The sequence below is a fragment of the Pimephales promelas genome, chromosome 6 (assembly GCF_988280905.1).
Source record: "Pimephales promelas chromosome 6, fPimPro1.hap1.1, whole genome shotgun sequence".
Classification (NCBI taxonomy): Eukaryota; Metazoa; Chordata; class Actinopteri; order Cypriniformes; family Leuciscidae; genus Pimephales; species Pimephales promelas.
In genome coordinates, this window is record NC_142774.1 from 311,556 (window position 1) to 339,461 (window position 27,906).

The following is a 27,906-nucleotide window of genomic DNA, read 5'->3' on the forward strand; positions in this document are numbered from 1 at the left end:
TGTAAATGTAACCACTTCTGTTTTTAAAATACACGTAGATTCACATGATCAGACAGTTTACCAAACAATCCAGATCAAATTAACACTTCATAGTTTTGCAATATTTATTGGAAACTACACAAGCTAATTAGTCGAATCTGACCGTGAGAATGGAGATGCCACAGTCAGGCCCGGAAGGTTGTAGAGGAAGTCCCTATTTCAAGAGAAAATAAAACCTGAACAGTTCCATATCTAAAACTGGCAGGAAATGCTCAGGAAACTCAGGGTCTGTTTAAATCCCTCGCAGATCTCCACGTCTTCCGTTTCTACAGTACCCCACCCAGTCTTTGAAAACACATCTGCAATTTCTGCATTGCACAATCTTAAAAGAGACAGACACGTCTCTCAGTTTTCGACATTCACCACACGGAGAGCGGCAGCTCAATATTAAGTCACCTGAATAATATCGGCGTTTTTTTTCCCACCGTTGGCTAGTGATGAACACAAACAAACAACAGAAGCAGAATTAAAATGAGACAGAAACCACAAGGACAAATTGCGTCCCATCTTGGCGACCATCGGAGCCAGCTGATAAATTACACTTTTGCTGAGTCCTGACGGCAAACACATCTTTCCATTCGACAAAAGCCTTGATTACAGTTCTCTGTTCGTCTTTTGAAATGAATGCGCTGTCGATTTCTTCGACAACAGATGCGATAGCGAAATCTCAGTTCTCCAGCTGCAGTCGTCTCTGAGAGAAACCAGTTCAACCCAAGCGCTCTTTGATAACGTGATGATTACGAAACTGTAGATCATCTGTCCATCATCATATAAAGCCCGCCCTGGCAATTTGATTGGCCCGAACATTTTTTGACTGATCATAATTACTCCTCAATGGATCGAGTTCAAACCGAACTTCCCGACCAAGACATTTTGTGGGCGGGGTTCGGGCTGGCATCCAGGCTAGGTGTTCAGTGCTCTGATAATGTAACTCACATATTAAAATTAGCCAATGAATTAAATGTACCAACAACAACAACAACAATTAGGCTATAATAATAATACTGATTATAATAATGCCAACAGAGTTGTGTAAGTCTTGCCTTAATGGTGCTCTAATTATTTCATGGTTTTGTATAAAGTTTATGGACAAATATATGTTTATATATATATATATATATATATATATATATATATATATATAAACGAGGATGAGGAGTTATGTCCCGTAGCCTGAGACCAAACCCTGTCCGGCCTGAGGGGAGTTATAAATGGGCAGAGAATCTGTAACTAGAATGCTGATTATCTTGGTCGTGTAATGAAAACAACTTTTGATTATACACCCACACACACACACACACACACGCACACACACACACACACACACACACACCCACACCCACACACACACACACACACACACACACACAGAGAGAGAGAAACCAAAAGCGCATGAGTTCTGGCTCTGATCCAAAAGGAGTGACCATGATGGAATAAAACAGGCATCCAGTGTTGCCAAGTCCACTTATTACAAGCAGATTGTAAAACCGTGCTCACAGTTTATATCCCGGACCCTATAGGGAGCTCCGTAGAAAAAGCTTTTTTTACTGTTTTACTTGTTTTGGGCTTGTTTTCACGGGCCTGGTTGCTTATTTGTCTCTGGCAACACTGCAGGCATCTCCCACAGACCAGAAACACCAGGATGGAGACGCTCAGCTGGATTCTCTTCATGTGGGGTGAGAGATTCATATATAAGATATAGATCATCTGTCTCTGTACAGTTAATAATGCTCCAGTTTTGTTTTAGAGTTTTTTTTTTTCAGTCTGGAGTCATTATAACTTTACGTAAAGCAATATGTGTTTATTTAGATGGGTTAGGCGTGCACAGTCGGGCTCTGACTGTACAGAGCTCTGTATATTACTATGGTAGGGGCGGTGACGTTACACAGAAGTCAACACCACGAAATCATGGTTCGCTAGGATTTCGGTACAATGCAGTGAAAAGCAAAACAAAAATGCAGAATGCATTTATATAAATGTAAGCCTTAAGCCTTGTATTTGTTAAATAAGTTTTATTAATAAAAGGAGAACCAGTTTATTTGTAGTGCACTGACAATATAATATTTATATATATTTATTTGGAAATTGTTCCTGAATTAATTTAAAATTAATTTTCTAAATTTCAGATCAATATATTTGTTTCCTTCATTTTAATTAACCCTAACTTTATTCTCATCTAAATTATAAATAATTGATTTCCATATAAAATAAAACTACCATTAAAAACGCATTTGATTTTTACTTTTTAATCAATGTAGAATGTGTAACAGATTAGTGCTCCGTGGACTAGAAAACCAATGTGATTTATTTATTAATTTGTTTGGAGATGGAGAGATGGAGGCACGATCAGGTAGAGACAAATGATATGTATTAATGCTGACGTGACTGGTGCATTATGGACCAGTTTTTAAAGAAAGTGTAAGTTGTAAGTTCTCTAATATCCTGAGGAACAGAGATCTGATCTTGTGCTGCTGAAACTGAATAATCATGCCGACTGAATGCGGTTTTGTCCTCGTGTTACTCGCTCTCAGGGGTTCCTGATGTTCACTGAGTGGCGGAGATGACAGACCATAAACTGTTTTATATACTGTAACAAACCTATGTTAGAATACTTGATAACATTTCAGAGGCTCCTGCTGGGGCACATGGCAGATGCCACCGCTGGTTTCCTCCATATGAAGACCGCTCCAGCACTAGTTTTATGATCGAGTACCCAGATGACCGTGGCAGAGCGCTCATCAAGAGTGTGCATCTACTGCATGGACGCACTGAGATCATCAGACATCCGTTAGTGCATGCGAGGGAAACACAGCGCTGGTCGTTCTCACCATACATGATAACGACACAATCCAACGGCGTGCATAAGCAAAGGTATAATACATGTATTAAACTGTATGAAATAATCCTGAAACAAAGCACAAACACAGCTGATGGTGAGCCTGCACTGAAGGAGGCCCTGGCTTTCTCTGTCTGTCTGCCTCATTACGGTTATACTGTACGTGCACAGAACGCAAGCCTTAGGACCTCAGACCAGCTCTTATCTGTTCAAGATATCAGCAGAGAGGGAGGACAAAGTGCCTTTTCTCGCCGTTCTTTTATGTGTAATGAATGAATAAAACAAAGAAAAGAAAGACCAGTGCTGGGAAGCTAAAATATCGTATCATCAATACGCAGCCGACAGAATATATAGTTACACTGTTCTCGCTATTCAACCAATAAGACCATAAATGACATCATCTCAAACTGGACAAAGCTGAGAAACAGAAAATACGTTTCTAACATTAAAAATTCACTTGCCCTTCTTAGTCATTTCCTTGTATATTTAGCATCTTAAGGAATGACAGACTGACAGGAAAACAATCTTCAGCTTTCAACTTTATAAGCGAATCTTTAAGAGAAAGTGTCCTGATGTCTCAACAGCCTCTCTCTCTCTCTCTCTCTCTCTCTGTCTCTCTCTCTGTCTCTCTCTCTCTCTCTCTCTCTCGCTCTCTCTCTCTCCTCCAGCGTCTCTTGCAGAGGCCTTCAATATGGACACTGAACATCCACTGAGATTCAACGGCTCGGCAGAAGAGTTCTTTGGTTACAGCGTTTATCAGTCTGAGTTTGAAAACAGGAAACAGTGAGTGACACACACACACACACACACACACACACTGGTTGCTAAGGAGTTTTCTGATTGATTGTGAGTGTGTTTTTGCAGGATCATCGTCGGAGTGCCATTAAAAGGAAACTCAACAGGTGAAATGTACAGTTGCACAGTAGATCTGCAGTCCTGCACACCTCTGCACAGGCCAGGTATCACACACACACACACACACACACACACTCTGTCATGATCACCTCACACTAGAGTGACCACCTGCTAATAAGCCCAAGGGGGACAATGTGGGACACTGCTTGGCGCGGCGGTGCCCAAACCCACGGGCAGACTCACTGATAGTGGTTTACCCATATCTAGAACACACCACCGTACATGGCATATTAATAATGCCCTATTCCCTAAACATGTGTTGCTCAACACCACAGGAACAGTTAAAGAAAGTCGAAAAAAGTCGACTCCAGAGGTTCACGGATCGAGAAGGTGCGCTGTCATGACGACAGTGAAAAAGTTGAAAGTTCAAAAGTTGGATCACACAGAACGTGTGGTTGAAGAACTACAAAGAAGGTTAATTGACTTCTTCTGGGATGGGCAGCATTGGACAAAATCTGCTGTACTTTTTCTGCCTATTCAAGAGGGAGGACAATGCCTGATGGACATTAAAAACAGAATAAAGACTTTCCGACTTCAGGCAGCACAAAGATTCCTGTATGCGGAGCCGTGCTGGGCTGATACAGCGGAAGCTGTGCTCAGGAAAATGGATGTTTTAAGTATGATGTGCAATTGTTTTGGGACTTGTTTCCCCATTCTACAAAGCAGATTAAGAGCATGGACTTCAGTTTTTAAGGTCAAAAGGGTTCTCTCAAACATTGGACTGTGGACCTCTCTTTAATAACCCGCGGATCAGCACCGGCACTGCAGCCCAGGAGCATTCAGATCCTGATGGCAAGAGCGGGGTGTACGATCCCTGACCCGAAGACTGGGGGAAAAGGCCAGAGGAGATGTGCAACAAGATGAATAATACTAAAGAATTATATGGACAGATTTATGCAGTGCACAGTGGATTACGAAAATGAGTTTGGGTTCACCCAAAAATAAAAATTCTGTCAGTATTTACTCACCCTCATGTTGTTCAACCCCGTAAGACCTTCGTTCATCAAATTTACAATATTACAAATTAAGATATTTAAGATATTAAGATCGCTCCTGCATACTAGTCCATAGGCTTCTTGAGGGAATGACTCGAAAAGTCATTAAAGACATCGTTAAAATAGTCCAAGTGACTACAGCGGCTCAATCTTAACTTTATCAAACGACGAGAACACTTTTTGTGCGCAAAAAACAACTAAAATAACGTCTTTATTTCAACTATTGGTTTATTTCTCCCTCTGCGCGAGTCAGGTTACTAGTTTAACAGCGTAAGCTTCTGTTATTGTACGTCACACGCATCACACACACATGACCAGCGTCGGCCAATAGTGAGCCTTCGTGTGACGTAGCTTTACGCAATCACACTACGCTAACTGACTACAGGCTCATGGAGAAGGAAGTGAATAGTTGAAATAAAGTCGTTATTTTTGTTGTTTTTTGCACACAAAAGTGTTCTCGTCGTTTGATAAAGTTAAGATTGAGCCTCTGTAGTCACTTGGACTATTTTAACGATGTCTTTAATGACTTTTCGAGTCATTCCCTCAAGAAGCCTATGGACTGTATGCAGGAGCGATCTTAATATCTTAAATATCTTAATTTGTGTTGCAAAGATGAACGAAGGTCTTACGAGGTTGGAACAACATGAGGGTGAGGAAATACTGACAGAATTTTCATTTTTGGGTGAACTAACCCTTTAAGGAAAAAAAAAGTTTAAATGAGGATTGGAGATTTTACTCAATATTTTGTCTTACGAGTTTTTATTCACTATTTTATAGTATATTTGTATTTATGTACATTTGAGAAAATAGATATTTAAGAGGAATGTCCCCCCTCTAATGATTGACAGACTCAGAGAGCGTTCGGTTCTTCGGCATGTCTTCTGCTGTGTCGTCTGGTGCTGCCGGACGCTTGACTGTGAGTTCAGCAGCTTACTTCACTCATCACTTCAGTGTTTGACTTCTGATCACAGTCGCTTCTGTACTTGTGTTCATTGAAGAACGGGAAACACTACAGGAATGTTCTGCTTCCTCATTTTATCACTGCACTTTATCACTTGTTTGATCCTCCTGATATTGTGTCTCTTCCTCAGAGCTGCAGTCCGTATCTTCCTCATGAGTGTGACGGAAACTCGTATCTGAATGGCGTCTGCTACCAGTTCAACAGCAGATTACAGGCCGTCTCAAACTTCACCGCCGCTTACCAAGGTCTGACGAGTCCAGCGGATAACGACACTTAGCACTGAATGCAGTTTAACTATTTCAGTCTTTAATACTGTAAAACATGTGTTCGGTTCTAACTAACATTCCAGTTGGTGTGATGATGATTATGGACAATTCAATTAAAGACATTATGTAAATATCTTGTTAATAATTTATGGTGTGATAGCTAAAAGAAGTTAGCGTAACAGATGTGTTTCCATATCTTGTGGTGTTTCTGCAGAATGCACAATAAGAGAAGTCAATCTGGTGTTTCTCTTTGACGGATCCAGCAGTATGAAACCAGACGAATTTAAATTGAACAAGCACTTCATTAAAGATGTTATGAACAAGCTTTCAAACTCAGCCATAAAGGTAAATCAATCCACCACTATTAATGTGGAAATAATGACATGTAATCGTCTATAGTTTGCTAATGATGTTAACGGCATGTGTGCTTGTTGTGTGTGTCAGTTTGCTGCCGTCCAGTTTTCATCTACATTCAGAACTGTGTTCGACTTCAACGACTATCGGGACGGCTCCGCTGAAAGCAAACTCATGAGAGAGGAACACTTAAAAACTCTCACAAACACACATGGAGCAATCAACTATGTCTTGTGAGTGAAACCCTTCATATGTTTACTACGGAAGCCCTGAACCGCAACCTAAAAAAAAAAAAAAAAGTCAGTAAAAAAAAAAATCTGTAAAAAAAAAAAAAAAAATCTGTAAAAAAAAAAAAAAATCTGTAAAAAAAAAAAAAAAAATCTGTAAAAAAAAAAAAAAAATCTGAATTACTTATCTTACTTTATCGTTATAAAATATAATGCGCCGGAATAGACTTCAGCCTATAGACCATTTCACAAGATGTAAACAACACTGGTCCAGAAGCACTTCCTGTTTCAGTTTTTTAACACTACATAAAAGCTGGGATAAAATACAACCAACAGAACATTTAAAACTGAATCAAAAAGTTAAACAAACATCTTTAAGATGTTTTCTTTACATGTGAAATAAAGAAAACTGTTACAAACTGAAACAGGAAGTGCTTCTGGACCAGTGTTGTTTACATCTTGTGAAATGGTCTATAGGAAAACCAACACGGAAAACACTTTTCAGACTGGATGGAGAAATCCAGCTTTATGAATGAATGAATGAATGAATGAATGAATAGGGCATTTATATAGCGCTTTCATATATGCCTACACTCAAAGTGCTTTACAATCATATCAGAGAATCTCTCCTCAACCATAAGTGGTTATTAAATCTTAGGAAATCACAGGATCCGGCCAAATGATTGGATACAGAATGATGCACTTAAAATGTATCCAGAGCGTATTTACGTTGAAGAGGGAGACCGAACAGTTACTGGTTAATTACTTAGTTTAAGTATTAGTTACTTTATCCATGGCAGTTCGACTTCACACGCGCGCGCTCTGAGCCAGTGGACACGCACTGTTATGAATGCACAATGTTTCGACTTTAATCTCTAAACATTTCGACTTTAATCTCGAAACATTCCGACTTTAATCTCGAAACATTTCGACTTTAATCTCGAAACATTCCGACTTTAATCTCGAAACATTTCGACTTTAATCTCGAAACATTTCGACTTTAATCTCGAAACGCTAGATTTTTTTTTTTTTTTACAGATTTTTTTTTTTTTTTTTACAGATTTTTTTTTTTTTTACAGATTTTTTTTTTTTTTAGGTTGCGGTTCAGGGCTTCCGTAGTTTACCCTTCTGAAATGCACATAAATGAAAATCAAAGATGGCTCTTTCTGTTAAACACAGTTGAGTTGAACTTTTGTCGTTCTATAAATTAGAAGTTAATTCACATTGGTGTCAAAAGTAAAGAGGCATGTTGAGGCTGATCAAATGTATATATGTAATTATTTATGATTCATTACATCACCAGAAAGAATCTCCTGAATAACGTGTCGTCTGGAGCCGATCTCCGCGCTCAGAAAGCCCTGGTGATCATCACAGATGGAGATCCTACTGATGATGAGGAGGAGGAAAATGTCCTCAAAAGATGCAATGAGCAAAATATCCTTCGCTTCATCATTGGGGTGAGTTTGCTCAAAGCTGAAGTATGTAGTTTCTGTGCCGCTAGTGCACCGAGGGGAAACATGAAAATAAAGCATATTTTCAATCTTTGTCGTGGCTTCCCCGTGAAAGCATGTCTCTACAGGTTAAAGTAGGCTACTTCCAACAAAAGGTCCAACATATTAGGAATACTTTTCGCTGTTTTGCTATGTGTCATGAGTAAGCAGTTGAGTAGGGCAGGCTAACGCTGTCGAGAGCGAACGTCTCGCTTACAAGTAATGTGTCGGGCTGAACACACTCCGGTCAGTCTGCCACAGTAGCCACGCCCCAAACCCTCACTACTGGTTGAGCTGAAGCAGATGGACAGATCTGAGTGGACTCTCAATATATTGGTGGTGTCTGGGAGGCTCAATGTTCACACTTTGGGGGAGATAAACCCATGAATGGCATACTAAAGTAGTCAATGGACAATAAACTGAGTTAAGAGACTGTTTTTTAACACAAAATAGCCTTATATCTTATATTACCTTTAACTCAAGCTTGTCACCTCGTTAGTTTGCGGTGAATCAACGTCATGTTAGGGTTAGGGTGTAAGTCGCTGTGCAGGGTCACTGTAAGTCAATCTACAGTTAGTTTGAATCATCACTGTGACACTTTTACCAGCGCTTCAGCAGATAGGGCCTACCCATATCCATGGAGAAAGAGTAATGGTCAATCGTTTTGTTTTTCAACAATAGCTCACTCCCACATGGACTCTCACTGCTCTGATCGCTCAGGGATTGTCTTCTTCATTGATCATCGGACCTCAGCCCATCGCAGTCTCCTCGCTGCCAAGACCTGAACACATGCACCACCAGCCTGCCTCGCTCATATTCTCCGTTTACTAAATAACATTTGCTGCTTGATCTTGTGTTTTATAGCGTGACACAAGTACTCCCTGTTTTGTTCAGTTCTTTTTCCTGTCTCATCATTTGTAAGGGTGTTTCATGCATTTGCTATTATTGTTGGATTAAAGATTATTTCCTGGAATTCTCCTTTGCTTCCTGGCAGCCACGTGACACAAAGGGTGCTGGATTTATTTATATTAACTGTCCTCTATTGTGTTGCATAGCGACCTCATATTTAAATATGTGTGTAGTTGAACGTTTCTTTTCTAGTGCTTTTCATCTACTTTATGATCACTAGTAGACATTGAGCCGGAAAATCATTCCTGATTCCCAATGAGAGTTTTTCTTTTGGTCATAGTGTTGTGAAAAGATCTCACTAGTGTTCCCTGCTCAGGAAAGTAGCCTGTGTTTAAACCTATGTTAGGTTTACTGTGTCATCTGAGGCAAACGTTTAACTCTAACAAAAGAGAATATGAAGTTTGAGGTTTGTACAAGTTGGTGTTTAGTTATGGGATTGTGTTTATAGTAGTGAGAGAATGGTGAATTATCCTGATGAATCCTAATGATAACCTGTAAGTGTGAAAAGCCCTAATGGCCGGTTTCAATTTGCATAGTTAATGGTATTTTTGCACAGACCGACTTGATGACATGTGTGTTTGCCAGGTGGGACGTGTTAGCTTAGTCAAACTTAGGCGCCTGGCTTCAGAACCAAGGGACAACAACACCTACTACATGCAAGACTACAAAGGTCTCGAAGGACTTCTTGACAATCTGCAAATAAAGATCTACAGCATTGAAGGTAAAATGCAAGTGTAAAGAAAATGGAAATTCAGCTAAAGAAGAATCCACCGATGATTTAAGAGTTTTCCTTCTGTGGTTTCAGGGTCAAAGGACGTACACATCAAAGACAGACAGAAAGAGTTATCGCAGAGTGGATTCAGTGTCCTCTACCACAAGGTCAGAAATATGTCATATATAAAGTATATATAAAGAAATGTGTGATATACATAATGAATTGTATTATATTATTAATGTAGACAATGAATTAAAGAACTAATGGAATATAATTACATTATTTAAAGGGATAGTTCACCCAAAAATGAAAATTCTATCATCGTTTACTCACCCTCATGTTGTTCCAAACCTCTATGTGTTTATTTGTTCTGCTGAACACAAAGGAAGATATTTGGAAGAATGTTTTAATCAAACAGATCTCAATCCCCATTGACTACTATTGAGATCTGAGATTGAGATCTGTTTGATTAAAACATTCTTCCAAATATCTTCCTTTGTGTTCAGCAGAACAAATAAACACATAGAGGTTTGGAACAACACGAGGGTGAGTAAATACTGACAGAATTTTCATTTTTGGGTGAACTAACCCTTTAAACCTAGATCAACAGCCAGATGTACAGTACACATGTCAAAGTTCAATGACTTGGATAAAAATGTTAAAAGTGTATTACATTTACATTTATTCATTTAGCTGACCCTTTTATCCAAAGCGACTTACAATTGCTATATATTATATCAGAGGTCGCACGCCTCTGGAGCAACTAGGGGTTAAGTGTCTTGCTCAGGGACACATTGGTGTCTCACAGTGGATTCGAACCCGGGTCTCTCACACCAAAGGCATGTGTCTTATCCACTGCACCATCACCACCACCCAGTGCAGAATTCAGGGATCTGACTGCTGCAGGGAAAAAACTGTTCCTCATCCTCTCTGTGCGTGTTTTATAGCAGCACAGGTGTCTGCCTGAGATGAGGGTTACAAACTGGGTGATGGGGATACTTGGTAATCATTCTGACCCTGTTTGTACAGCGTGTGATGTATAAGCCATGCAGAGTGTGGTGCCTATGGTCCGCTCAGCGGTCCTCACCACCTTCTGCAGGGCTCGCCGGTCCCCAGACAGATATGGCTCCAGTCAGTATACTCTGTACAGCAGCATAGTAGAAGGAAATCAGGATCCGTTGGGAGACCCGCTGTCTTGCCTTTCTCACCACGGTATCTGTGTGTACAGTCCATGATAAATCCTCGGAAGTGTGCTCTCCAAGGTATTTAAAACTGCTTATCATCTCCACTGGTGTCCCGTCTATAAGAAGAGGGGTGTAGGTCCTGCGACGTTGTTGGCAGAAATCCACCACCATCTCCTTGGTCTTCTCCCCATTTAGCAGTAGGCTGTTGTCCTTGCACCACATTGTAAGTTCTGACACCTCCTGTAGGTAGGCCTGCTTGTCGTTGTCAGTGATCGGGCCCACCACCACCATGTCCCCGCAAATTTGAGGATGGTGTTGGAATTGTGCCTGGCGGCACAGTCGTGGGTATACAGGGAGCACAACAAAGGACTCAGCACAGAGCCCTGAGGGACACCAGTGTTGAGGACGACAGGGTGTGATGTGTGCTCTCTCGATCTGACAACCTGAGGCCTGGCAGTCAGGAAGTCCTGGATCCAGGCACACATTGATAGGTTCAGGCCCAGGTCATACAGCTTAGTAGCCAGTCGTTCATACCAGCTGGGGAGGCGTTCTTGGGCACGGGGACAAGACTGAAGCCGAGACTGGAATCAGAGCAACACATTAGGAAATCCATGGTCTCCTCAGAAGAGTCCGTTTGCAAGCAGCAGAAGTCCACCTTTTATGTGACACACGCACAGTAAACCTCTATTGTTCACTCAACTGCGCAAAATAGCAGCAAATTATAAAAAAAACAATATTTACCCATGTTCTGCTTTCTATCATGTGCCGTGTACATTTGCGATGACATAAGATGCACGCAAACGCACCAGGGTTTGATATAGCAAAATATAGCGAGCTATATTTTTTGCTCCATATCGCCCAGCCTTTGTAGGTATAAAAACTTTTTCTGGTAAGGAAACTGAGACTGAAGCGGAGACTGAAGCGGAGACTGAAGGGGAGACTGAAGCGGAGACTGAAGCGGAGACTGAAGACTGAAGCGGAGACTGAAGCGGAGACTGAAGACTGAAGCGGAGACTGAAGATTGAAGCGGAGACTGAAGACTGAAGCGGAGACTGAAGCGGAGACTGAAGCGGAGACTGAAGCGGAGACTGAAGCCGAGACTGAAGCGGAGACTGAAGCGGAGACTGAAGCGGAGACTGAAGCCGAGACTGAAGCAGAGACTGAAGGGGAGACTGAAGCCGAGACTGAAGCGGAGACTGAAGCGGAGACTGAAGGGGAGACTGAAGCCGAGACTGAAGCGGAGACTGAAGACTGAAGCGGAGACTGAAGGGGAGACTGAAGCGGAGACTGAAGCGGAGACTGAAGCCGAGACTGAAGCGGAGACTGAAGCGGAGACTGAAGGGGAGACTGAAGCCGAGACTGAAGCGGAGACTGAAGACTGAAGCGGAGACTGAAGCGGAGAATGAAGCCGAGACTGAAGTGGAGACTGAAGCGGAGACTGAAGCGGAGACTGAAGCGGAGACTGAAGCCGAGACTGAAGCGGAGACTGAAGCGGAGACTGAAGCGGAGACTGAAGCGGAGACTGAAGGGGAGACTGAAGGGGAGACTGAAGGGGAGACTGAAGCCGAGACTGAAGCGGAGACTGAAGCGGAGACTGAAGCGGAGACTGAAGCGGAGACTGAAGCGGAGACTGAAGCGGAGACTGAAGCGGAGACTGAAGCCGAGACTGAAGCGGAGACTGAAGGGGAGACTGAAGCCGAGACTGAAGGGGAGACTGAAGCCGAGACTGAAGCGGAGACTGAAGCCGAGACTGAAGCGGAGACTGAAGACTGAAGCGGAGACTGAAGGGGAGACTGAAGCGGAGACTGAAGCCGAGACTGAAGCGGAGACTGAAGCGGAGACTGAAGGGGAGACTGAAGCCGAGACTGAAGCGGAGACTGAAGACTGAAGCGGAGACTGAAGCGGAGAATGAAGCCGAGACTGAAGTGGAGACTGAAGCGGAGACTGAAGCGGAGACTGAAGCGGAGACTGAAGACTGAAGCGAAGACTGAAGCGGAGACTGAAGACTGAAGCGGAGACTGAAGCGGAGACTGAAGACTGAAGCGGAGACTGAAGCGGAGAATGAAGCCGAGACTGAAGACTGAAGCGGAGACTGAAGCGGAGACTGAAGACTGAAGCGGAGACTGAAGCGGAGACTGAAGACTGAAGCGGAGACTGAAGCGGAGACTGAAGCGGAGACTGAAGCGGAAACTGAAGCGGAGACTGAAGCGGAGACTGAAGCGGAGACTGAAGCGGAGACTGAAGACTGAAGCGGAGACTGAAGCGGAGACTGAAGCGGAGACTGAAGACTGAAGCGGAGACTGAAGCGGAGACTGAAGCGGAAACTGAAGCGGAGACTGAAGCGGAGACTGAAGCGGAGACTGAAGCGGAGACTGAAGCCGAGACTGAAGCGGAGACTGAAGCGGAGACTGAAGCCGAGACTGAAGCGGAGACTGAAGCGGAGACTGAAGCCGAGACTGAAGCGGAGACTGAAGCGGAGACTGAAGCCGAAACTGAAGCGGAGACTGAAGCGGAGACTGAAGCGGAGACTGAAGCGGAGACTGAAGCGGAGACTGAAGCCGAGACTGAAGCGGAGACTGAAGCGGAGATTGAAGCCGAAACTGAAGCGGAGACTGAAGGGGAGACTGAAGCGGAGACTGAAGCGGAGACTGAAGCGGAGACTGAAGCGGAGACTGAAGCGGAGACTGAAGCGGAGACTGAAGCGGAGACTGAAGCCGAGACTGAAGCGGACACTGAAGCCGAGACTGAAGGGGAGACTGAAGCCGAAACTGAAGCGGAGACTGAAGCGGACACTGAAGCGGAGACTGAAGCGGAGACTGAAGCGGAGACTGAAGCGGAGACAGAAGCCGAGACTGAAGCGGAGACTGAAGCGGAGACTGAAGCCGAGACTGAAGCCGAGACTGAAGCCGAGACTGAAGCCGAGACTGAAGCCGAGACTGAAGCTGAGAATTTTTGAGACTGAAGCGGAGACTGAAGCGGAGACTGAAGCGGAGACTGAAGCCGAGACTGAAGCCGAGACTGAAGCCGAGACTGAAGCCGAGACTGAAGCTGAGAATTTTTGAGACTGAAGCGGAGACTGAAGCGGAGACTGAAGCTGAGAATTTTTGAGACTGAAGCGGAGACTGAAGCCGAGACTGAAGCCGAGACTGAAGCCGAGACTGTTGCGTTTGTTTCAGGACTCTGCGATTGTGGGTTCGGTTGGATCTAATGAATGGCGTGGATCTCTGTATGAAGTGACTGGATCAGGATCTGGATTTAAAGAGACTGAGATTAAGGATCCATCTGTCAGTAAAGACTCGTACATGGGTATGTTGAAGCTGTTGGTCCGTCCTTGTCTGATGTGAAGTGTCTGTGCATGTTTTAATGATGCTGATGATGTTCAGGTTACTCTGCTGTTCTGGGAATGAGAGGTGGCGTCTCTCTTCTGTTCTCCGGGGCTCCGCGGGCCGAACACAAGGGTCTGGTGACCCTCTTCACCAAGAATGAAAGCACATGGACAGTGACGAGGAACATCACCGGAGAACAGGTTAGTGAAGAAGAACCCTCTGACACTGGGGATGCACCGAAATGAAAATTCTTGGCCGAAACCGAAAACCGAAAAAGAGGAAACCAAAGCCGAAAACCAAAAACCGAAACACCGGAAGAAATTATGCCAATTATTAGTATCATTGCATTTATGGCTATGACTGTGTACAAACTTTACTAAAATCAAGGCATTGCAATTGCATAAATTAATATAAAATTTTCAGAGAATAAATCAATTACAAATTATGCAAATACTTATTTAGCACAATGCACAGTATAAAATAAAATTCAAACTAAAATGTCTTTGACCCAACTGATGTGTACATTAAATAATAATCTACTGGCCTGCAGAAAGGTTTTAACATGAAATGTTCTCTCATAAAAACAAAGTCGAGCATGAACTTCTCATCATACCAGCACCCAGTTTGCACGTCTAAATTAGTTGCTTACATTTTAAAAATGTAGCATACAATAGCATAAAAAGTCAAAGGTCCATGTTTAATACAAACGTACATGAAATTTAATGAAACATATTTAGTGAATTTAGAAAATATTTAAGAGAGCATTAATTTAGTTCTATACATACATGTCCTCATATACATATTTTTTTGTCTTAGTGGTGGAATACTAAAAAATAAACATTGTCATGTGTTTATCTTTCTTCTTCTCACCAATTCCTAATGGTTTTACTTGAGTCGCCCCCCTGTTTCAAGGAATAGTACAACGGCGAGCGCATCAAGTATAAACGCCTCGAAAATATGGTGTGCGCGCTGTCTGTGGAGACTCGCGCTGCTTTGTTTATACTTTCGCCTGCCTCCACAGCGCAAGTCTCCACAGACAGCGCTCGCACAGCTCCAAACAGCCGAGGCGTTTATACTTGACCCGCTCGCATCCGGAGTCGTCGTCATGACGGTGCGCATTGTTTAGAGCAGATATAGGTGGATAAACAAGGCTTCCGTCTCCTCGCGGGTTCAGATACACTGAAATACGTCCGCACCGCAGACATGTTGCTTCAGACAAGCACGTGCAGGTCGCGGTTTCTGTTTACATCATCACAACATCACACAATTTCGGCCGTATTGTTTCGGTGATAAAAGTCTTTCGGAAGTCTTTCGAAAATTTCCGGTGACCGAATATTCGGTGCATCTCTGACACGATATTAACACTCTCCATCAGCAAGAGCGGGGCTTTACCAATCCTACGGAAGAAGCAACCACACTTTGAAACACTCTTACAAATCCATTAAAACCGTCTCAAAAACCTCACCGGCCATCTACCAACCACTTAGTACCTTCCTAGCAACACCCTAGTAACCACCCCCTAGCAACTGCAAAACAACCACATATAAACATCCTTACAGAGCTCTGGGAACTCCCTAGAAACCACTTATAAACAGTCTACAAGTTACCCAGAACATCCAAGCAATCACCTAGCAAAACTCTAGCAGCTAGTTAGCAACCACTTAGCAATGCCCTAGCAACCACTTAGCAACTATAGTAAAGTTAACATAATTAAAGTAATACATCTAGGATATTTTAATTAAAAAAAAAGGGCTAACTGAATAAGTTATTCTGAATATTATAAATTCAGATAACCTCAAGATTTTTTAACATTTGCCATTTTTAATTATCAGTAATAACAAGCATTTCAATTACTGTACATTATGGGCTCTACATCGGCGTATAAATCAGGGAAATGAGTCAAATCATTTCTGCATAGACCGCTTCAGTTTCTAGTGTTCAACATGAAGGCAGGAAGTATTGAGTGACTGCTTGTGAGGTGTTAGTGGAACATGTTGTTTTCATATTTCTTCTGTGAACATCAGGCAATAAAGATCATATGCTAGAATGCAATTCATTTTGATTCATTTTTGGCATCAGATTGGCTCGTATTTTGGCGCGTCTCTGAGTCTGTTGGATGTGGACTCGGATGGAGACTCAGATTTCCTTCTGGTCGGAGCTCCGTTATTTCACCAGTCTCAGCCCAGGGCAGAAGGGAGGCTGTACGTCTACGCTTTATCAGAGGAGGTATGGACAGATTCACAAGATTCTCCTTTAGTAATGCATGAGGTTAATGTTCAGGGTCTGTGACTGGAAAGTTGCTAGTCATCACCAGGGCTGGACTGGGACAAAAAAATCGGCCCGGGCTTTTTGGCCCAGACTGGCCCACTACATATGAACATGAACACAACTGTGTACGCCCTTGAATATGTATACCAACAACTCCTATTAAAACCACCAACGTCATCTAATGAGTGAGATGAAATAACTACTAAGTTTAAAAATACAATTCTCCAAATGCATTGGCAAAACCAGTCTTTCTCACAAGATGTTTATATAGTATTGGTCAGTGTACCTCTATCCCTCTAGGGGGGTTCGGGGGCATGCTCCCCCGTAAGAAAATGTTGTGCTTTTTAATGTTAAATTCATCAATCTGGTGCACTTTGAGAGCTCAAAATTAGGAGCTCTAACCCATTTTCAGTGTGTGAATTGAACAAAGAAAAAAAAAACTCAAAACTCTTTTAGTTGGGATATAGTGTCTGTCTACATTAGGCTACATACTACATAATTAATCATAGTTATAAATAATATTATTCACATGACAGTTATAGCCATATATTGTAAAACACATGCACTGAAAAATAAAAAGCAACTTTCATAATTAGCTTAGAACTAATTTCTGTAACTTGAAAGAGATATCCTAAACACATTATCTTTTATTTTGATGGAAACGGCATTCAGCTTTTATTTACCAGCCCAGTGTCAATCAAGAAAATAACCAATGGGCCGCTGATCTCCGTTTCATGGGCCGGTCTGTGAGAAAGGACCCACGGTGACTTTTTTGTCCGATGCGTTTCAACGGCACAAAGATCCCAGCGCCGCGGCCGCTAAACTAAACGCAATGAGCCGCTGACACGAGTTGGATGGGCAGTAAAAAAAATTAAAAAATAAAGTTTGAGATGTATCGGCCCACCGGCCCACAAAGCACATCGGCCCATCGGGCAAATGCCCGAATTGCCCGATGACCAGGGCTTGCGTTACTCCAGTGCAGCGATCTACAACTTCAGTCCTGGAGGGAAACTGTCCAGCAGAGTTTAGCTCCAACCCTGATAAAAAAAACTCTCCTGCCTGTAGCTTAGTAATCCTGAAGACATTGAGTAGCTGGTTCAGGTGTGTTTGAGTAGGGTTTGAGTTGTGGATAGTGGCCCAAAAAAAAAACCAAGCGTCTCGAGAATGCACTCCCTGAAATAGGTTAGAAGGTGTAAGCGCTAATCTGTTATCTGTTCGGAAACCTCAAAAATGCAAACCCATGAAAACACAGACGGTGCGTACATGCGCATGATGTGTTCAGTCCATAGGTATGTGCGTTTGAATACTCAGGCGTGTAGTCCTTTACAAATCAACCCTCAACAAACCACTTGTCTGGTCTTAAAAATGTATAATACAGAAAAATGTCCTGTCTGCGTAGCCACGAGAACCGTAATTATCATGACAACGTTTTATCTGTACAGAGGTAAAGGGAGGGAGGCCTTCACAGGGGAGAGACTAGTTAACACTTCAGGACTGAGTTGTCGTCGCGTCTAGACACAGGTCCTTCATCAGATCTGGATACGGCGGACTGCTGTAAAAATCGGGATAAACAGAGAGACTAATATGTGTTATGTGTATGCTAGGCCAAAGAGATGTGTTTTTAGTCTAGATTTGAACTGACAGAGTGTGTCTGCTTCCCAGACCATGTTAGGAAGATTGTTCCAGAGTTTTGGGGCTAAATAGGAAAAGGATCTCCCGCCTGCCGTCGATTTTGATATTTCTTTTAAACTTTGGCCATGTTTAGCGTGATAATCCATCTCTTAAACACTGTAAACAACTCTGAATAGATCAAAACACCATTGTATCCCCCCCCTTCCCCCTCCCCCTTTAAGCATGCAGGGCAACCACCCAGTAGAGCATTTCCATAATCTAGCCTTGAGGTCATGAACGCACAACTGGAGGACCAATTTGCAACTTATTAGGTCAATTGGCAACATGATTGGGTATAAAAAAGAGCCTCTCAGAGTGGCAGTGTCTCTCAGAAGTCAAGATGGGCAGAGGATCACCAATTCCCCCAATGCTGAGGCAAAAAATAGTGGAGCAATATCAGAAAGGAGTTTCTCAGAGAAAAATTGCAAAGAGTTTGAAGTTATCATCATCAACAGTGCATAATATCATCCAAAGATTCAGAGAATCTGGAACAATCTCTGTGCGTAAGGGTCAAGGCCGGAAAACCATACTGAATGCCCGTGATCTTCGGGCCCTTAGACGGCACTGCATCACACACGGGAATGCTACTGTAATGGAAATCACAACATGGGCTCAAGAATACTTCCAGAAAACATTGTCACTGAACACAATCCACCGTGCCATTCACCGTTGCCGGCTAAAGCTCTATAGGTCAAAAAAGAAGCCATATCTAAACGGGAACCAGAAGCGCAGGCGTTTTCTCTGGGCCAAGGCTCATTTAAAGTGGACTCTAGCAAAGTGGAAAACTGTTCTGTGGTCAGACGAATCAAAATTTGAAGTTCTTTTTGGAAAACTGGGACGCCATGTCATCCGGACTAAAGAGGACAAGGACAACCCAAGTTGTTATCAGCGCTCAGTTCAGAAGCCTGCATCTCTGATGGTATGGGGTTGCATGAGTGCGTGTGGCATGGGCAGCTTACACATCTGAAAAGGCACCATCAATGCTGAAAGGTATATCCAAGTTCTAGAACAACATATGCTCCCATCCAGACATCATCTCTTTCAGGGAAGACCTTGTATTTTCCAACAAGACAATGCCAAACCACATACTGCATCAATTACAACATCATGGCTGCGTAGAAGAAGGATCCGGGTACTGAAATGGCCAGCCTGCAGTCCAGATCTTTCACCCATAGAAAACATTTGGCGCATCATAAAGAGGAAGATGCAGCAAAGAAGACCTAAGACAGTTGAGCAGCTAGAAGCCTCTATTAGACAAGAATGGGACAACATTCCTATTCCTAAACTTGAGCAACTTGTCTCCTCAGTCCCCAGACGTTTGCAGACTGTTATTAAAAGAAGAGGGGATGTCACACAGTGATAAAAATGGCCTTGCCCCAACTTTTTTGAGATGTGTTGATGCCATGAAATTTAAAATCAACTTATTTTTCCTTTAAAATTATGCATTTTCTCAGTTTAAACATTTGATATGTCATCTATGTTGTATTCTAAATATAATATTGAAATTTGAAACTTCCACATCATTGCATTCTGTTTTTATTCACAATTTGTACAGTGTCCCAACTTTTATGGAATTGGGTTTGTACATGTTGTCGACTTTAGCAATGAATGAACTTAATTTTTCATCAGGGAAATGCATTGTTTTGGAGCTGGTCATGTGTAGACGAATACAGATCATGGTCTCTCTCTCTCTAGTATTTTCAGAAGACACTGAATGAGACAAACACTGGCAGATTTGCTGCATCTCTGGCTTCACTAAAGGACCTGAATGGAGACGGCCTGTCAGATGTGGCAGTCGGGGTGCCGCTTGAGAACGAAGGGGAGGGAGTCGTCTACATCTACCTGGGCGACAGGACACGTGGAATAAACACCGAACACACTCCTCAGGTGAGAGTTCAGTTCCCTCAATCCCAAACTCTGTGTTTGTGCCCAGATTAACCCAGAATCCCAGACGAGCCCAATGTTCTCAGATAAACAGACAGACACGGCCGGCTAAACGTGTACAATGATGAACCGCTGTAGCCCAGTAGATCTCTCTGTGTGTGTGTGTGTGTAGCGGATCCCAGCGCGCTCGGTTCTGCCCGGTCTGCAGCAGTTTGGAGTGTCTCTGTCTGGTCAGATGGACATGAGCGATGATAATCTGACAGATGTCGTGATCGGAGCTAAAGGAGGGATCGTGCTGCTCAAGTAGGACATTTCACATCACATTTACAAAATAATGGAAAGATTTTCTTGCAGTCTCATTTATGAACTACTAAAGTGACTGTACTCAAACAGAGCCAGTTTCCAATTGAACCCTTAGTTTGGAGAATGAAATGATTTGAGCAATCTAATTATCAATTTGAGTTGGTCAAGTTTTTCTTGCCCCAGATAGTCTCACTGTCCCATTAGCCATTTACCCTTTTCTCTCTCTTCTCAGGGCTCGGCCTGTGATGTCTGTATCTGTGCAGCTCAGTTTCAGTCCCAAAGAAATCAATCTGAACGACTTTGAATGCCCGGGTGAAAAAGTGTTTAATGCGTTTAATCTCACTTCGTGTTTCACGGTGAACGAGCGGACCGGTAGCAGTGGTAACGTCAAATACATCTCAGAGTCCCAGTCTCATGAAGAGCATGGCCTCCATAAGTCTTACCCCTCTCATCTCTCTCAGGATCTCTCGAGACGAGCCTGAATATTTCTCTGAACCTGAATGTCGATGTGATGAGAGGATTCCATCGAGGATTCTTGGATCAGAGCGATCCGTCGTCCAGGACTCTGCAGCAGTTTGTCCTGCTGGATTCTGGGATCTCCTGTTCCAGTTTCCCCATCTTCATGCCAGTGCGTTTCGTCTCTCACAGCTTCAGCCAATCACAGCAGCTTCGGGTTAACAGAAAATGTTGTGTTTGTTTTAGGCCTGCATTAGAGACACAGTGTCTCCGCTGAAGATACGAATGAATTTCTCACAAACCGAGACGCTTTCTGAAAACTCCACGGCTATCCTTGACATCCACAGCAGGACAGAGGAGTATGTCGAGGTGAGCTTATCTGACATCACAATTTATACACAATTTCTCTGTCTAGAAATATCAGGTCCTTCAGCTTTACTGTATGAAGTTTCTGCAACATTCAAAAGCTCTATGAAAGGTTCTGTTTTGTATGTTATTAGGTGCCGTTTCAAAGGAACTGTAATTCAAACAACAGCTGTGTGGCCGATCTGAAGCTGAACTTCACTTTTACGTGAGAAACCACTGATAGATCCATCAGACATGATACTAATGTTAAATATGTCTGTAAATGCTTCTGAATATTTCCATTCTTAAACATGAGAAAGTGATGAAGATTCTGCATCCTTGTTCTTCAGGAACGACACGTTACTGGTGGTGAATCAAGCTCATTTCACCGTCGGCGTATCGCTGGCCAACACAGGCGACGACTCCTTCAACACCAGCATAGTGCTGCACTACCCAGAAGGCCTCTCGCTCTCCAAATTTGAAACTGTTAAGGTACCGCCGTCCACACGTCAAACTAAGGACTGTCAAAATCTGAAAAAACCTTCTGAAAATGCTTTTGGTATTAAAATCGAAATATCAGCTGAAACACAGTATATATCCGCGATATATATATAATTGACTGATAAACTCTAAACAGACCACACAATTGTAAAAGTTTTACCTTTTACTAAACATATTTAAATATATTGAATTCGTCTTCCATTGCGATTTCCTATCTAAATATTAGTCTAAATCATTGATGTTGTGTTGTTCAATTCACAGACGTCGACCAACAGCTACAGACACTTTGTCGAGTTTGTTGAATCGGTGTGTTGTGTGTTGCCAGATGTTCTTTGGGTCGTGGAATGTCTGAAAAGTGACGTTCTCTAATCTGATGGTGATTGTCCATCAACTGTGTGTGTGTGTGTGTGTGTTCAACAAACAGCCCAGCCGGACTCGAAGCAGTTGTGGTGATCGTGACGGCGGTGCTATGAACAGAACCACCTGCAGTATCAATCTACCAGTGTACCGCAACGGCACCACGGTAACACACACACACACACACACACACACACACACTGACAGACTAGTATCTTTCCTTATGTAACGACAGATGCACACACAGAAGCGTTGAGGAGATGAATTAAAGGCTTAGTTCACCCAAAAATGAAGATTAAGTCATTGATTACTCTCCCCATGCTGTACCAACTCCGTAAGACCTTCGTTCGTCTTCGCAACACAAATGAAGATATTTTTGATTAAATTTGAGAGATGGATCACTGCTACATAGACTTCTGAGGGATCAAAACTTGACGGCCCAGAAAGTCAATGAAGAAAATGTTTAAATATTCCATGTGACTACAGCGGCTCAACTATAAGTTTATCAAGCGACGGGAATACTTTTTGTGCGGAAAAACAAACAAAAATAACAACTCTATTCGACTATTCCATTACTTCCTTGTAGGCCTGAGACGAGAATTTCAGGACGCATGCGTGAGAACTGAGATGAGGACGTTCTTCTTAGGAGTATTACCGCCACCTGCTGTATAAGATGACGTGCTGATAGAGCCGGAAGCGCAAAACTTCCTGTTTACAAGCAGAGGAAGACGCATGCTGTACATAAGCTTTTGAATTCAACATTTATTGTGCTGTATGTCTCGATATGGTATACGATGGTTAAAATGTGTGCAAAAACAACATTTTCAATTTGGGAATGAAAACTTAGATTATATTTTTTCAAACTAAAACTAAATCCGCCATTAGCTAGTGTCAAGTCACAGTGTCATGTCTTAATGAGTTTTACTTAATCTTTGATTGGTTCAAAACTGCGATTTGTTCGAACGCTGCTGTGTTGTTAGGAGACCCGGGTCCTATACCACGAAGCCGGTTTAGGTGGATAGCCAGGTGTGTTTCAGTTTAGTTTGCGCCAACCCTGGGTTTTAGGCACCATGAATGTGGTTTAGCTTTTAGCAGTAACTCACGCTCCACGGCTAACCCCGTCCGGCGCAGGTTATGTTCCAGGTAAGAGGTAAAACGAACTTGGACCAATCAGCTGTGAGCAAAGTGACACATGTCTGACTCGATAAAGTCACTCCACCTGTTTCCACTACACATTAAAGGTCACTACATAGCAAAGGATTTTTAAAGACAAAATCATCTGGCTTTTAGTAATGCTTATTGAGAATAGGCCTAATACATTTATGATTTATAAATTATTTATGTAATTAGTATACCCTTAAACATTCTCACACAAATTCAGTTATTCTATAGACCATTTCACAAGATGTAAACAACACTGGTCCAGAAGCACTTCCTGTTTCAGTTTTTTAACTCTACATAAAAGCTGGGATAAAATACAACCAACAGAACATTTAAAACTGAATCAAAAAGTTAAACAAACATCTTTAAGATGTTTTCTTTACATGTGAAATAAAGAAAACAGTTACAAACTGAAACAGGAAGTGTTTCTGGACCAGTGTTGTTTACATCTTGTGAAATGGTCTATTATTATTACACAGATTTTAAATGAATAAGTATATAAAGATAATATAAATACGCTTTAGAATCAATAAATGAAGCTATAAAATGACTAGAAAGTGGATGATCAGCATTCATGGTATCAAAAAAGCCTGGTTGGATTGGTTTGGTTTTGTCAACTCAAAACTAATCCTGCAACCCAGAGTTTGTTCAACTACCAGAAATGGAAGACATTTCTGGAAGACATTGCCAGCATGGCAATGGTTCTGTGACGGTTTTGACGACATTGGTTGTTGAAATAGATCAAAAAGAAGCAATATTGACAATATTTGATTTAAAATATGAGCCACTTAATATTAACTTCTTTCTTTTCATTTAACTTTTGTGTAAAATCAATATCAATTTCCACTCATGCTGTTATTTTGTGTTATATTGCAGTGTGTGTGTGTGTGTGTGTGTGTGTGTATGTTCACACACATGTGTAAAGAGAACTCATTTAGGGGCATTTTTCACCTATTATTTTGAATTTATGTTGATTTTGGTGGTATTTTGAACGTTAATTTCCGCTCCTGTCACAGAATCAGTAGGCTACTAGCTAACGTTACTAGTCTCGTTGACGAATGTCTCGTTCACATTTAAAATATGCCATTATTTTGCCATTATAAAATATGCCTTATCTTTCCCAAGTCTTTTAGTCTGTAAAAATTAAATAGATCTGTATTTAAAAGGAATATATAAGTAAATTACCTGTGAATCTAGTAACGCGGATCCTGCGGAGATTCTCAGAGGAATAACAGCTGTTTCAGATTAACGGGAACGCGCTCGCTTTCCGGTCCGCTCGCTTCTCTTAAAGGGACAGTTCTCCCCGAAAATTACCATTCTCTATTTACCTTATAGAGGTCATAAATATGTGACAGATGATTACGAGGTTAATGTTTTCAACCATTCTCTTGGAAATACTACCAACATCTGTGATTTCTACTGTTTTCTAGACTCGGTTTCTGGCAACCTTTCGTATGGTGAAGTGGGATTACGACTGGTCCGACAGGATGGAGATGATGATCACTGCTAACAGGTGAATGAGTCTTTGACAGATTTGTTTGTTTTAGATCAGTAATGTTCAGCAGAGATGTGTGCTCGCGATCCAGGTTATGAAGAATGACTTCATGTTCATTCATGAGTAAATTCTGTATGTTTGTTCAGTGATAATAATGGAAACAACCATACGGCGGTGAGGAAGAGCGTCCCGGTTCAGTACGCCGTTGATCTGGAGATCAGTCTGTGAGCGGCATTTATTCAACTTGTCTTCCATTTCTGCAGGGGTGGTAAAAGTATTCAAAAGTTGTACTCGAGTAAAAGTATATATACCTAAATAAAATATTACTCCAGTAAAAGTAGAAAGTCCTCCATTCAAACGTCACTTGAGTAAAAGTACAAAAGTATCCGATTTAAAAAGTACTTAAGTACCGAAAGTAAAAGTAAATATTCAAATGAACTATAAATATAAATAATTATGCAGATCAATTATTTTGGGGGTGATATGCAATTATTTAATTGAACAAATGATGAGATTACATACCGCAATTAAGAATTTGTTAGATTTGCAATCATAAGAAAAAATAACAGAATATTTAAAGGCTGTTAAATATTTCTATGTTCACTGTTACATTTTACTGTTTAGAAGATTGATCTCCTTTAAATCTCCTTTATAAATGCTTTACAAGGCATGCATACTCACTTTAGATGAGCTCACAAATATAGTTAACTGACCACTACTAAATGCTTTATAACTACCTGTATTTACTACGTTTACACTTTCTAAGTGATCTTATGAATGACTGAGAACTCTTAAATAAATGCTTTGTAAATGTTGCTTTGTGGTTTGTAAATAATGCTATAGGCCTACTTCATTTCAGGGGTGGGCGATATGGCAAGAATATATCACGATTTTTTTTTAGTAAAATCACGATCACGATTTCTTATCACGATTCTTTTTCAAGTTGGTTTTACTATTTTGCAAGTGGCCGTTCATTACAGCCAATCTAATGTCCCTATGTTAAAAACCAAGACTTAGGTAACAAACAAAAAAAAAAAGAAAGGCATACATTTAGGCCAGTGGCGAAGATAAAAATCTTTGTCATTATTTTCTTTGTTATTAAAAAAATAAGATAAGATAAACATTAAACAAATTAATATTCAAATTAAATAAACAGTGCTTTATTTTTTCAGATACAATAGGTGTATTTATCAGTAGCATTGAAGTAATTAAATGAACAAATATGAAATTAAAACAGTACATAGACTTCACTGTAAAAATTATTGATTTTTATTAAAGCTACTATTACAGTTCTCAGTCAGTGAGATTTTCTCCTTGTTTTTTTTTTTATTTTTTTATTTTTTTTATTAACACTAAAGGTATAGTTCCCTCAAAAATGAAAATTGTCTTAATTTACTCTCTCAAGATGCTTTAACCCCAAATAAGTTTCTTTCTTCTGTTGAAAATAAAAGTTATTTTGAATAATGTGGGTAACCGAACATTTGCTGGTCCCCAGTGTATAGTTTTTTTCTCTCTCCTGGAGTTTATTGGGGACCAACAACTGTTTGGTTACCCGCATTCAAAAAAATATCTTCTTTTGTGTTTAGCACAAGAAAGAAATTAATACAGGTTTGGAACAACATTAGAGTGAGTAAAAAATGACAAATTTTTTTTTGGTGAACTATCCCTTTAATTACAAGCTGCAGTACTTACCACTGTCGCTTTTAGACCAGCACGCGACGAGTTTATAGACGCATATTACAACAGATTTTCTCTCAAATGTTTGCTTTCGACATAGCCAATTCTGTTTATGTAAACATTGTGTGTATTTAACAGCATTAGCATAACTCGAAAGATAACTTAGTCCAGTATTCAGGCGCTGTTTGACAGGCTTCTGGTGCCTGTGAGCGTCGGGGGTATGCGCTCAGGAAAGCGCACGTTAGAACAACGCATTATCACGTGAATTAAATGTTTAACCGGCAAGGCTTATGCAAATAATGAACTTTGGTGAATTGCAGTGTCCCGCACCTATTCATTCACGTGTGATGATGTGTAGGCTACGTCGCGTTGTACAGATAGAATGCACTGTAACACGGCCGTGGCAGGCAAAGAAGACATTTCAGCCGATACGAATCTCCCTTAACTTCAGTGAATTCAAACATATCCTTGGGATATGGCCATGGGTGATCTCTGTCGGGAATCTCGGGATCATTTCTGCTGACAGCGAGAGCTGCTATACTGTTTCTGCGGTCATCATCTTCCACTGAACTGACGAACTGAACTGCTATGTGAGCGAGCGTGCTGGCAAAGACCGCGAGCGCGTGCGTTTTTTTGTTTTGTTTTTTTTTTCAATGTTTTTTATTGGTTTGGAAAGCCAAGTGTAATAAATACTCGGAGCGGGCACGGGGAAATGTATCGGAGTAAAAAGTAAATTTTGCCTTTAATATTGTAGTGGAGTAAAAGTGAAAGTAGATGCAAATAAAACATACTCAAGTAAAGTACAGATCCCCCAAAAAAATACTTAAGTAGAGTAACGAAGTATTTTTACTTCGTTACTTACCACCACTGCATTTCTGAATATCTAAATGTCTTTCTGATTGGAAAATTAATACACTGGGACATTAACATTATATTAAAATAAAACTTATGATTGACTGAGAAGTTATTGAGTTATTGTGTGTTTGCCAGAGCGGCTGAAGTCTCTGTGACGTATCTGAACTTCTCTCTGGAGGACAGAGGTCCAAAAGCTCTCAACATCGTCTACAAGGTCAGAGAGTCACACACACATCTACAGCTTCATCGTGTTGTTTTTGGGCTTGATGGGATCAGATTGGTGTGTGTCTGTGTGTTTGTCCACAGGTGGAGAATCTGGGTGTTAAAGGTCTGCCGGTGTCGCTCAAGCTCTCCCTGCCCTGTCAAACTGCACATGTGATTTTAACCCCGCAGAACTTCAGCATGCAGGAGGTGCGTCACTCGTTCATCAGCTCATACCATCAAACCAGCATGTGTTCTGCTGAATAAACATCTTCTGTTCTTCTCTACAGAAGTCAGTGCCGTGTGGATTCATCCAGCCGCAGGTAAGAGATCATAGACCCTTTTACAGCTGCTGTTAAAGTGCTCGTTCACCCAAAACAGGATCATTCATTGACTCACTCTCATGTCAAGTCAAGTCACCTTTATTTATTAATTTTGTGGTTTGGTAACTTTCGTTAGGTTTTGTAGAAATATACAGCTGGGTATCATCAGCATAACAGTGAAAGCTATTTCCA

The 27,906-nt window shown here is 41.5% G+C and overlaps 1 protein-coding gene across 1 annotated transcript; it reads left to right on the forward strand.

Moving 5' to 3' along the window:
* The first annotated feature begins 1,450 nt into the window (after positions 1-1,450).
* LOC120486175 (integrin alpha-M) lies at positions 1,451-27,765 on the forward strand. The gene is made up of 26 exons (XM_089131873.1): positions 1,451-1,715; positions 3,544-3,658; positions 3,740-3,834; positions 5,634-5,701; positions 5,877-5,991; positions 6,227-6,357; positions 6,457-6,599; positions 7,897-8,050; positions 9,578-9,713; positions 9,798-9,871; positions 14,068-14,197; positions 14,275-14,417; positions 16,297-16,443; positions 19,852-20,043; positions 20,213-20,343; positions 20,576-20,724; positions 20,805-20,971; positions 21,046-21,168; positions 21,300-21,370; positions 21,495-21,636; positions 22,070-22,168; positions 24,594-24,676; positions 24,805-24,882; positions 27,326-27,404; positions 27,497-27,601; positions 27,682-27,765. The coding sequence occupies exons 1-26, from the start codon at positions 1,682-1,684 to the stop codon at positions 27,748-27,750; spliced, it is 2,973 nt and encodes a 990-aa protein (XP_088987999.1). The 5' UTR covers positions 1,451-1,681; the 3' UTR covers positions 27,751-27,765.
* Positions 27,766-27,906: the final 141 nt, after the last annotated feature.

Bases quoted from the DNA above. Each gene is read 5' to 3' on its own strand.
- LOC120486175 (XM_089131873.1), top strand. From the start codon at position 1,682: ATGGAGACGCTCAGCTGGATTCTCTTCATGTGGG. The intron at 3,659-3,739 runs GTGAGTGACACA...GTGTTTTTGCAG, and splicing joins GAGTTTGAAAACAGGAAACA to GATCATCGTCGGAGTGCCAT. The intron at 24,677-24,804 runs GTGAATGAGTCT...ATGTTTGTTCAG, and splicing joins ATGATGATCACTGCTAACAG to TGATAATAATGGAAACAACC.